Consider the following 12,578-nt stretch of genomic DNA (forward strand, 5'->3'; position numbering starts at 1 on the left):
CCGGCCCGGCCCGGCCTGGGGTACTCTGCCCGGGGCCGGGCACTACCGGGCTTCCGACTGCGGCCGCGGAAAAAAAAAAACCTCGTCGGGAGTCGAGGGCATCGCCCCGGCCTCCCTCTCGTCTCTGTCCGTTCCCGCTGCCCTGCCCTGAGGCATGGGGCAGCCGCGGGTTCGGCCCCGGGGATACACTGACAGCCCCGCCGGTCCCCGCCGCCCGGCCACAGGAGCGGCAGGGGAGCGGTCCCGGGGCCGGTCCTGCCGGCGGGCCCTCGGCACTTGTTGCCAGCGGGGGACGAGGGTCCTTGGCCGGCAGAAGCTGAGGCAGATCCGCACCGGCCGCTCGCTGGCCAGGCGTGCTCGGCCCGGGACTCGGGCTACTGCCCCGGTGCCTGAGCCCGGACAAAGGATCCCTGAGAGACTCCCCATCCCCTTCCCCCTACTCTGACAAGTTTTAGCAGTTATCTGATTACCGGCCGCCGGAGCAATGAGAGAAATAGTGATGTTCAGGCTGAATCTGAATGTTTAACCCAGAAGAGGGAGTCTCTCCCTTTCCCTCTCTCTTTCCCTCACGCACACTTACAGGGTAGTTCCACATAAAATCCCCGTCCTTGGCTTGAAGGAAAAGCTCTGCCAAACATTCATAATGGACTCGGTTCTGGTGATTCTCACCTGAAGGAAATAAAACCGTCTGCAGGGTTTGCGTGCTAGTAGTGGAAGTGTAGGTTTGGGTTTCAGCTGGACACACTGAGGCCTTACTGGTTTAGAAAAGCTTAGGGCTTCAGTACAGGAGGAAGTATCTGCTTAAGTTTTTAAGAAGGGGATTGTGAACTTAAAAAAAGTAAATGAAATATGGAGAAAGATTCTTCTGCTCCAAGAAAGAAAAACACATCTTTATATATCTACCCATTGTATTACCACAGTACTTGGATCCTGACACAAAAACGGTTCCACCAATAACCTCACAGTCTTATGAAATACAGAGACGATTCATTCTCTACCCATCCTGTCAAACTCTCATCATTTTAATGCATTGACTCACTGTTAACTTGCCAGCGGATTCTTTATCAGGTGCATGTCAGGTAAAGCTCCCAGCGTAGAATTTTGCATTTCCATAAGATTTTAACAGTGTTGGTGATCAAGAGGCTTTATGTGAAACAGTAAAACAAGAAAATATTTGGCAATGTCAACCCAGCTACTTTCATAACAGAAGCTACAAGCCAATGATTGGAAACCAAAAGATTAAAGTTTAGGACATACATAACCACATAGTGGACATCTTAATCACAGCTTCTCCTATTCTGGGTTGGCTGCAATTACATATTTTGTTTCTGCTTGCATTTACTATATTTGAGCTGTAAAACTAGGCTGATATTCAGGTAGCTAGCTATAGATACATCCCCTTGCTCGCATCTTTCTGAGTGAAGATGATGAAAAGTGACAAATTATGCAATTAGCTCCCCAACCTTACATAACATGTTTACGCAGGCATTTTAAACCACACACCATACTCACAATATCTCAACTTTCAAGTCTGCTTGCTCTACGAAATGGATTTGACAGTCCTATTCATGACCATCTCAATAGGAGTGAACAGAAGAGACAAACGTTAGGAAGTATGAATCTGTTACTTACAAATGTACTGAGACTCTGAATCCCAAATAAAGCTGATTTCCTCATACTTCCTTAAAACACTGCATCTCTACATACTTGTTATCCATCAATTCTGACACTTCTCAGTCAAGGGAGAAAACATCTGCAAGAGTTTGCCAATTAAAAAAAATGTCATAACCATTTTGCCCTAAGTTCATTTCAAATGCTGTGATGATGTCTTGCCAGACACTCATGGCTCTCAGCTTGCCCCTCACTCACTCGGGGCTGTCTCTCACACCCTTTTCCAGGCAGTGTAGGAAAGCCCGGCCCCCGGTGTCCCTCAGTGTTAGGTGAGGTTGCTGTGAGCCCCGGTTGGGTGCGTGGGGGAGCGGGCGGGGGCGGGCGGGGGCCGCCACATGACTGCGGGGAGGCGGAGAAACGGGCAAGAGGAGGGAAGCGGGCCCAGACCCGGACGGGCTCCGCGCATCTCCCACAATGTTTTGAAAACTTGAACTCCTGTCTGTGCAGCCCTTTGGCAGCTCGAGCTCATACTGCTGCCACTCGAGAGGCCACCGAGGTCTCCTGCTTCTTGGCAGCGGCCTGAGCCCCGGTTGACCAGACACGCCGGGCTCTCGGCAAACTCTCAAATGTGTCAACATTAACTTCTGCATGGCCAACAGACTGGCAGCTTGATCCTGAGCAGGAATCTTCCTGCGGCTGCTGTGTGTCCGCGATCCCGTCCTCAGCCCCTGGCTCCGAAGCGAGCCCGAGCTGGAGGGTTGTTCTAAAGAAGTGACATGTTGTAAAGACGAGCCACAAGCGCTTCTCCGGCGCCCGACCCGGCTCTCGCGGAAGAACGTAGGGGCTGTGCCCTGGGTGAGGGGCTGAGCTGTCCCCCTGCTTTCCGCTCCGCCTGCCGCAGCCCGGGGTGCGGGCCCGGCGGGCGCAGCCCCAACCCTCCGGCCTCGGCAACCTCCAGCCCTCTGCCCGCACTCACCCCCGCCCCGCCGGGCTGCCGAGGCCTGCGGCATGAAACGGGCTGCACAGCCCTGTGCGGGCTGGGAACGGCCCCAGCTGCTCATCGGCTTTGCCTTAACCTTGGTTTTTTGGTAGTAAATCTACTTAAACATCAAGATGCTTGTCTCTGTTTCTAACACTGTCTCCAAGACACAGCCCCCTTTATAACCGTGGTCAGCTCAAGACACAAGCTCCTGCCCTCGGGAAGCCAAATTCGACCTTCATCCGCCTCGTGTTCTCCCACTTCCACCTCTGTGGAAACTTCCCGACCAGCCAGCTACAAAATATCCAGCCAGTGCCCAAGGACTGGGCTGGGCCAGGATGCTCTGAACACTTCAGACAGGCTTCGGGGGTTACAGGCTTCAAATCCCGAAAGAGAGGAGGGGAACAGATCATCCTGAAAACCCCTTATCTTTACTGTGAGAAAAAGCCGAGCAGAAACAGAGAGGGCCAACAAAGTCACCCTGCGCAGTTCCTTATCCCTTAAACTCGCTTTGGCAGGGAGGGATGAGGGAAGCAGATGCAGGATCTGAGCCCGAATCTCTGCCTGCCCCGGCAGAAGGCACTGCTGGTTAGGAAGAGGTGGTTCAAGAAAGCCTTTCGGCAATCCCAGCTTCACCTCAGGGAGGAGAGGGTACCGAGTAGCTCGAGAGCACACTCTGCCTTTGTTTTTATTCCCTCGCACCATTTCCACTTATGGGGACTTCTTTATTTCAGAGTTCCCGAACAATGGTAAGTCAGCTACCAGACAAGCAACGGTTTGTGCCTAGGTTTGCCTCTCACATTTTGTGACCTAGAGCTACCCTAGGACAAGCAAATCATATGCTTATTTTAAATAGAATATTTCATTCAGGACCTCAAGATTAAGGTATTCCTGTCAGATAAGCTGTCAGTCACTAACTACTTAGACACCACATTGTGGAAGCCTGGTATCCCTGGTAAAGATGATACATATCATGTAAACCCCATCAACAAGATCAAAGTCTTCTTCTTTAATAGGATCCAATACATGTCAAACCTCATTCCAATCAAATCGTCCGTAAATGAATTCAAGATGAATATGTCATAGAATAATGTGACAGTGCAATCACATGGGGTCAGGGGTTGTTGTTTCAATGAGAGAGTCGTCAAATATTAATTCTAGAACCTCCAAATGAATAGGCATTGAGCAGGATTAGGCAGCTGCTGGTGGGGAGTTCTGTCGCTGATTTGTGTTTATGCAAGTACGTTAAACACTAAGCTGAAAAAAATACAGTCTCCTTTGAACTGAGAAAAGGACATATTTTAACTTACTTGACTTTTCCAGGATGTTTCTGTAAAGTCGTTTTCTTCTCCTCATTACAAGGGGAGTCTTGTGCCTCATTTCCTGACTTTGTTCCTGTTTGGGGAGAGAGGTGGAAAGTTAAGAGTAAAACCATTTGTGTGTGATATGAAGTAAGGCACTCTAGATGTTGGGCATCATGGATTAAAAAAGAAAAGGAACAAAACCCAAAAAACCCCCAACCCATAACACCAAACCAAAACACAAGTTAGGCAATAAGAGGGGAACAGAAGCTTTCTCAGAGGGGAAACTGGAGGCTGTCTCCCCAGCAAAGCAACACATGTTTTATGGAGTCATGAAGTTTCCATGGCTGATTTAGGAAAAAAAAAAATATGAAAGGACATCTTTTCAGTTCTCCTTTGATCTGACATTCACCTTCTGGCAGGCTATTGTGAGGCAAGTTTTTACCCACTCGGCTATATTGTTTACAGATCCTTCCGTCCCGAAATTAAATTCCGGACTCTCTGCGAGCCTCCAACACAAGTTGTTGTCTCAGCAAGGATTAGTATAGTACCACCCTGGCACTTCTCCCTGCCTATAATTTTCAGCTTGCTCTTTGCTCTCTGTAAGACAGAGCACTGCCACTGCTACAGGCAGAACTTTGCACAGCTTGCTTTGAGCGGCAGCAATAGCTCTGGGGGCAGATCTGAGGCTGGATACAATGTCTGAATCTGAATTTTTGCAGATATTTTTGAAATTCTTAGAATTTTGTTTGTTTGGTTTTTAATACAGGAAAGAAAATCTGAAAATCTGGAATCAGTTACTTAAAATGACTATTATTATTATTATTATTATTATTACTCTTGATACTATTATTATAGAGTTTTCAGAGATAGTAAACAAAAATCTATACTAAGACAAACACTTGATGATGTTAATTAGGAAACTTCATCGTATCACTGTCATAATCTTTCATAAATAATTTGATGTCTTCAATATTTTCACTGATGTGATGTAAATTACTGCCAAAACTTTAGCAATCCCTTAGGAATTAAAATTCCTAGTCAACTTCCATTCATCCTCGCACTTTTCTCAAGTCAAAGCGGCCAACACTGCCCCGCTAGTGAGAGGTTTGCAGGAGTTGTGCTTTATTGGTTAGGGTGGGAGGCTGGAGGAGTGCTCAGTTCCCAAGTGTTCGCCAAAACTTGTTGAAACTGGACAAAAAAAAAAAAAATTAAAAATCGCTGCATTTAATATTTCAAATGGTTACCAGATGACAAAAAGGAAGGCAAAACAGTTCTGCATTTCAGAGTAAATATTGGCTAAAACTCTGGCTCGACCTCTCACGCTTTTCTCATCTGCACTGCGCCGTCGGCGGAGCAGGAGGGTTGGGATGTCCCCTTGCCCAAACTGTTGGGATGTCGGGCGCTAGTGTGGGGTACCAGTTTCCCTCCGGCGTGGCGCCGGGGCTGCCATGGGACCCGCCCCCCTTCCCTAAAGGCTCGCTCCCGCAGCGTGTCCAAGGTGCGCCGGCTGAGCGGGGCCGGAGCAGCCGCCGCCCCGCGGGATCCCGGCGCCCCCGGGCGGAGTTGCGAACCAGACCGAGTGGGCGGCAGCAGGCACGGCGTGTGCCCCGCCGCCACCGGCTTGTCACGCAACCTGTACTTTCCGCGGCCGCCCAGGGCGGAGGGAGAGTTCCCCGGGAAGTGATAGCTGCAGAAATAAAGTTCCCCGTCTCCGGGTGGAGGGAGCCCCGAGACAAGCCCGACCAACGGGCTGGACTTCCCGGAGCTGAGGGATTGTGCGTGACAAAGGAGTGACGGGAAAAGGGTCGGCGAGAAGCCCACGCCAGTCCCCATCGATCGGCTCTCTGCCGGTGCTCGGGGCTGGCACACTGAGTTTTGCTCGGGTCAGAGGTCACCTTCGGATATATCACCCTGGGCAGGGATTTGGGAGCTTTCCTCCTTCCCCACCCGACTTCAGACGCTGGACGGCCCTTCGGGGCCGGGACCGGGGTCGCAGCCCCTCCCCGGGCTCTGCGGGAAGCGGGCGGCAGCACCCAGTTCCCTGAGCGGCCCCCCCGGCTCTGCCGGAGGGGGGGCGGGGAGAGGCCGGAGGGGGCCGGCCGAGCTCCCGGGCTCCGTCCCTGCCGCACCCGCCTATAAAGAAGGGCCTGCTGTACCGGAGAGCCGGGTCCCCCGGAGCGCCCCCGTGGCACCGGGCGCGGCCGTGGGAGAGGTTTGGGCGGGGAGCGCGTCCCCCGGGACGCCTCCCCACGGGGCTCGCCATCGTCAGCGCTCGCCCGCCTCTGCACGCCGCCCCGAGTTTCTGGTCCTGTCTGGGCGGCCGCGGGACCCGTCCGGTCCCGGTGCTTGCCCGTCCGAAGCGAGCCCGGCCGCTGTCGGGGTCGGGAGCGCCTGAGCCCCGCTCTCCCCCCCCCCGCTGCCCTGTTCCCCGGACCTCCGCCGCTCTACATTGCACCGACCTCCGGGCCGAGCCTCCCTTTGCATTTAGAAGGGTGGGCGCGGCTCCCGGCGTCCGGCAGTAGGTGTCGGACCCCCTTCGGTGCTTCCCGGGCTCTTGGCCCTCCGCCCGCCCCCGCCCGCTGAGGTGCAGCCGGGACCCTGCTCCACGTGGGCGAGGGGGAGCCGAGGCACTGCCCCCCCGCACCGCAAGGTTCCAGCGCTTCTTCCCGGGGTGGCCAAGCCTCCTCCCGACGACCCCCCCCGACGACAGGGAGCTATCGTCCAGCTCTTGGGGCAGGCAGGGGTGGTTAGCCTGCTACCCGGACTGCACAGGCACCCCCTACACCCAGGCACTTACCCCTGCGACCTGTTGAAGGTTTCCCTTCTTTTCTGAACTGGCAAAAATAAAACTGGGGGTGGAGGGGAAGGGAAAAGAAAGAAAGAATGAAAGAAGAAAACAATAACCCCCCCCCCAAGAACCCACCACCTCTTTGGCTCTTCCATCGAGGCGGTCATCCTTCATTTCTTCTTTTCTTGCTTTCTGGAAGCAGTTAGGGAATGTATGATGAAGCAGAAATGAGCCGTCAGGATGATATTTTAATGGCTTATATGTCACGTTGGTGCATGTGGCTTTGAACTGGAGCAGCTTTCGTTTCCTGCAGAGAGCGCACCGCAAATCCCACTTGATAACTTCTACAACCCACAACATTTTTTTTTTTTTTACATTCACTCTTACACTGTATATTTAGATACGCTTCCTAAAAATACCTTCTCTTCTGCCTTCTCGTATATTTTGCACCGACCCGGAATAATCACTGGTCTCCCCTTGCACTGGGAGGCAGGCTAGCACTGAGCTACCTAACTTTCTAGCTCTCCGAATGCCACAGCCCAGCACACTTCACAATAACGCTGACAACTCTGTCCTCCGCTTAATTTTAGCACCAAATACAGAAAGTAGTGCAGCACCCGCCTTAAGACCGTGTCCACACCCAGGCGCTCCCTAGAGCGGGTATACCTGTTGCTATAAGCTATTGCAATTCCATCAAATAGATTTCGTAGAATAAATGCAAACGTGTAGATTCAGCTCACCATTATTCTAAAAAAATCTACAACCCCGCCAAATCCTGCAAAGCCTCCCAAGATCCAAGGGAAATTACATAATAGATCTTCTTTGAAAGCTATCTCCACACACCGAGCAGAGGCACCATGCGTCTGCAGATAAACTGCAGTGAAACATTCCATCAAGGCGTATCAAAGTTTATTTATTGTCGTTGATGTTTGTTTGTTTGTTTTCTAGCAGCAATGGCTATTTTATACCTCTCAAAATGAGGCAGTTCTCACCCGAGAAGGGTTCTCGCAGCCGCACTGCTGGTCCGACTCCCCAGTACCTGCGCTGCGGATTGCTTACCAGCGGCTTTAATTAGAGAGGATGAGTTTAAAGTTTCTTTGTTTGGTACTAGGAATTGGAGGGGCTTGGATTGAGCTGCGAAGGAGGCAAGTGAAGAGCTGAACAAAGGCGAAATGTATGGAGTCTGACTCTTAGCGAGCTTTTGGTGTTTTCGTTACTAGAAAATAATTAGAGCTAATGAATATGCAGGCGACTGGGTAAATAAATAATTTGCCAGTTTTATATATGTACGCACATGGGCACATATGTAAGTGTATCTATACATACACACACAAAGACGTCTATATTTTAAAGTTTCTTGAGATCTTTCCTTTTTTTTTTTTTTTTTACGAGCCGAAGCATCGTTTAAAATATTGTACAAATGTTGCTTAGCTTAATTGATTAAGCCACAAAGGTTTTCTGCTTTTAAATACCATACTTATACCTTTCAACAATCATTTTAATATATAGTCAATGGCTCTTTGTAGCGGGAACAAAAAAGAACTATCCACAGTTTTTCAATAGACTTTGAGCTGGGGAAAGACAGGTTAATCGAGGGTTGCATCTAGAAAACAACCAAGTGTTGTATGTTTGCACTGAATCCAAATGTCTGCATTTTTCTAACTAAATCAAAGGGAGTGTTATTTCTTTTTCTGCTCACTCATCTGAAGGTAAGTAAATTTTCTCTGGCGATCAAAAGCCTGGTCAGCAACAAAGACACCGCCTGCTTTTTCCACCGTCCTGGTGTGGCAAGTTGAGGAATTTCAATAACTGTGACAAGGGTGACTGATTTGTGAACTAGAAAAGGTTTGAATGTCAGAAAATTTACATTGCTCCTATCGAGGATTTAAAATAAATTTTTACAAAAAAAAAAGGGAGAGAGAGAGAGAGAGAGAGAGAGAGAGAGAAAGAGAGGGAAAGAAAAGTAATCGTGAGTTACATGCAGTAGGAGGAGAAATAATGTAGGTTTGGAAAATTTACAGTTTTACCTGAATGAGAGAGACTCCGTAAAAGACAGAGCAAGCGACAGTGAGAGAAAATGAGAGCGAGAGAGAAAAGAGAAAGAAAATAATAAAAAAAAAAGGAAGGCGAAACAACAACAACAAAATTAGAAAGTTAAGAGTGCTCACCCACCTGCGTTTTGATGGGTGCAGAAAACAAGATTTATTTCAGAAACCTGATGGAGGGATAGAGTCAGCTACACAGAGAAATCACGCCTGGTGTTTAAAAATAAAATCAAGTGCACCCAGCACGTACTCTCGGAGAGCTTCAGTTTTAAATAAGAAGAAAACACCTTCAAAAGACGCGAATCCCTATAGGGCTTCTCTTTCCAAAGCCTAAAAAGTTGCTCAGTGATCTTAAAAATTCAGGATCACCACGAAATCATCATAACCATCATTATCAGAATGCTGGAAATAGAGGGACAGAGACAGGGAGAGCGGGGAACAAAATAACCCTAATAATAATAGCAGATATATATATATTTTTTCCTTAGCATACACATACACACAAAAAGATGCGCTGGAAATATTTTGGTGGGGGCAAATAAAAAAAAAAAAAAGGCGAAAGCAAAAAAAAAAAAAAAAGTTGGGGCTGCCGCAGCCCCGTTTGTCAGAGCGGTGTCAGGACGCCACAATACCTGCGATGGATGAGGCGGCGCGGCCAATCAGCGCCCGCAGCCGGCGGGGCCGGGGGCAGCGACGCGGGGAAGGGGGAGCCGCAGCCGGCCAATGCGCGCCCACGTCCGCCCGCACGGCGCTCCGCCCCCGGCTCCCATTCATCAAGGGGGGGGACGGTGTCGTCTTTTCAATTCATTTATCTGCAGGAATGATTGCCGCTATCAGTCTCGCGTTCACCGCCCGGCTGAGGAGGTGAAAGTTTCTCCCCAGGAAGATAAACCGCAAAAGACAATATTGTGTATGATTTGCGCCTTTTTTTTGCGGAGCGAAAAAAAAAAAAAAAAAAGGCCCCCCGAAAAAAAAAATCGGGTGAGTGTGGGGAAGCTCGAAGAGGAGAGAGAAACAATCTCTCGGCCACTTTGCAACATTCCTATAGCCAAAAAAATCACTGAAGGAAGTTTCTTTTTTGTTTTGGTTTTTTAATTTTTTTTTTTCTGCTTGTGTTGAACTCTCGCCGTTATTGTTATTTGCAGCCAGTTTATTTTTGAGCTCACCCAACCCCCCCTTCCCCACTTAAACCTCCCTGAAAAGTCAAAGCAGAGAGACAGTGAATATTTTTGGGGCACATTTTTATTATTATTATTATTATTTGCGACTGCGAAGATCTCTTCCCCCTTCCGCACCAGCCTTTTTTTTTTTTTTTTCCCCCTTTTTTTTTTCCTTCCCCCTGCGCTGATGCCGAAGGGGGTGTTTTTGATGTGGTTGCTTTGGTGGTGATCGTCGCTGACTTTCCAAAGAGGGTGTTTTCGCTGCCGCCGCTGCTGCTGCTGCTTCTCTCCGCGTTGTGTGTGTGCGCGCGTGATTTTTTTTTGGTTGCTGCATCGACGCTGGGAAGATGCTTCTGGATGCTGGACCGCAGTATCCCGCCATAGGAGTCACTACCTTCGGATCCTCTCGCCACCACTCCACGGCCGATGTCACGGACAGAGAAGTGGGGCTGGGGATCAACCCCTTCGCCGACGGCATGGGCGCCTTCAAAATCAACCCCAGCACCCACGAGCTGGCCTCGGCCGGCCAGACCGCCTTCACCTCGCAGGCGCCCGGCTACGCGGCGGCGGCCCTGGGGCACCACCACCACCCGACCCATGTCAGCTCCTATTCCAGCGCCGCCTTCAACTCCACCCGGGACTTTCTGTTCCGCAACCGCGGCTTCGGGGAGGCGGCGGCCGCCAGCGCCCAGCACAGCCTCTTCGCCTCCGCTGCCGGCAGCTTCGCCGGACCCCACGGACACACAGATGCCGCGGGACATATACTTTTCCCGGGGCTGCACGAGCAAGCCACCAGCCACGCTTCGCCTAACGTGGTGAACGGGCAGATGCGCCTGGGCTTCTCCGGAGACATGTACGGCAGACCCGACCAGTACGGCCAGGTCACCAGCCCCCGCTCCGAGCACTACGCCTCGACCCAGCTGCACGGCTACGGCCACATGAACATGAACATGGCAGCCCACCACGGGGCAGGGGCCTTCTTTCGTTATATGAGGCAGCCCATCAAACAGGAACTCATCTGTAAGTGGATTGAGCCCGAGCAATTGTCAAACCCCAAAAAGTCCTGCAACAAAACTTTCAGCACGATGCACGAGCTGGTGACTCATGTCACGGTGGAGCACGTTGGAGGACCCGAGCAGTCCAATCACATATGTTTCTGGGAAGAGTGTCCAAGAGAGGGGAAACCTTTCAAGGCCAAATATAAACTTGTAAATCACATCAGAGTCCACACAGGTGAAAAACCTTTCCCCTGCCCTTTCCCAGGCTGTGGCAAAGTGTTTGCCAGATCAGAGAATCTCAAAATACACAAAAGAACTCATACAGGTACGGTAACATTCTCTGTCGCTTTTCTCTCTGCGAGTGGAAGCGCCGAGCGCCGGGGCCGGAGCGGGACGCGGGGCCGTGCCGGAGGGGTCGGGGGGCCGGCTTGGCTGAGGCTCGCACGGGAAGGAGGGGGTTTGGTCCAGGGACCGCTGCTTTTTTTCCGAGAGAGGCCGGCTCGGAGCTCCGCTGCAAAACGAGCTCGGTCACAGCCACGCCAGCAGCAGCAACAAAAAGAAAATGATCCCTGCCGAGGCAGAGGGGGAGGACGGCAGGGTTTGCTGCTGGGATTGTTAGGGCGGAGGGGGTGGGGTGGGGGATGGCAGCAACCTGTCCTGTTTAAATTTATAGGTTTTAATTAATTATTGTTCGGCAGTTTTGGCTGTGGCACGATGAGAAATTGTGCTAAATGTTGCGGGCAGCTCATTCGTCTCCTCTCTGCAATTCAGGGCTTGGTAAATATTTAATTCCGTTGAGCGATATTAAACAAACCGAGCCCGGCGCGTTACTGTGTTATTGTTGTGCGGAGGGGAGGCGCCGGTTTTCCTGAGAACTTTTTCCTTCGTGGGAGGTGGGAATGCAGCAGCCTCTGGCCGGGAGAGCGATCTCCCCTTGCTCTCACCCCCGAGCGCTGAAAGCCAGAGCCGCTTTCCCCAGCACTTTTGCCGAGGGTTTGTGGAGCTGCCCTCTCGTTGATTTCCCGGGCCGGATAATTTTCAATATTGCAAGAAAATATGGGGGAGGGGGCTGGGGTGGGTGAGAGAGTAAAATATTACGAGAACGAGCTATAAAATCGGAAAGCAGACGCTGAGGATCGTGTGTAATATCGCACCACGCCTGCTCTCTCGCTCGGAGCGTTGTGAAGAGGGAGAGGTGCCCGGGACTGGGGTTGAAAGGAAATTCGCCCCTCCAAAAGGAAGGGGGCAAAAAAAAAAAAAAAAAAAGTTATTTAGCTCTCCCGCTCTCCGAAACGGGCACTTGGTGGGAGTCGGAGGTCCGGAAAGGATAGAGACTAGAAGCAAGGTTTTGGGATTTGAGGCTCGCTGAAGTTAGAAAGTTGCAAGTGTTTGAAATGGAGCCCTGAGCTCCGTCCGGCGGTGCGGTGACAATGAGGGATCCAACCGGGCCCTGCTTAATCAGATCCCTTTCCCCCCCGCTCCCCCTTCCCTCTGCAATAGGTGAAAAACCATTTAAGTGTGAGTTCGAGGGCTGTGACAGGCGCTTTGCAAACAGCAGCGACCGCAAAAAGCACATGCATGTGCACACTTCCGACAAGCCCTATCTCTGCAAAATGTGCGACAAGTCCTACACGCACCCCAGCTCCCTCCGAAAGCACATGAAGGTAAATGGAGGGCGCCTGGCGTTCGGGCC

At 51.1% G+C, this 12,578-nt stretch overlaps 2 protein-coding genes across 2 annotated transcripts in view; one reads left to right on the forward strand and one right to left on the reverse strand.

The window, feature by feature from the left end:
- The window catches only part of ZIC4 (Zic family member 4), a 20,962-nt gene extending 14,013 nt beyond the window's left edge, over positions 1 to 6,949 (reverse strand). The window contains exons 1-2 of the mRNA XM_033516760.1: positions 6,818 to 6,949; positions 3,901 to 3,985 (exon numbers count right to left, since the gene is read on the reverse strand). Coding sequence (XP_033372651.1) covers positions 3,901 to 3,985; positions 6,818 to 6,856 — 124 coding nt within the window. The 5' untranslated portion in view covers positions 6,857 to 6,949. The remainder of the gene's footprint in view (positions 1 to 3,900; positions 3,986 to 6,817) is intronic.
- A 2,611-nt stretch (positions 6,950 to 9,560) lies between these two features.
- The window catches only part of ZIC1 (Zic family member 1), a 4,695-nt gene continuing 1,677 nt past the window's right edge, over positions 9,561 to 12,578 (forward strand). Inside the window, exons 1-2 of the mRNA XM_015637051.2 lie at positions 9,561 to 11,210; positions 12,386 to 12,549. Coding sequence (XP_015492537.1) covers positions 10,235 to 11,210; positions 12,386 to 12,549 — 1,140 coding nt within the window. The 5' untranslated portion in view covers positions 9,561 to 10,234. The remainder of the gene's footprint in view (positions 11,211 to 12,385; positions 12,550 to 12,578) is intronic.

The sequence above is a fragment of the Parus major genome, chromosome 9 (genome assembly GCF_001522545.3).
Source record: "Parus major isolate Abel chromosome 9, Parus_major1.1, whole genome shotgun sequence".
NCBI classification, from domain to species: domain Eukaryota; kingdom Metazoa; phylum Chordata; class Aves; order Passeriformes; family Paridae; genus Parus; species Parus major.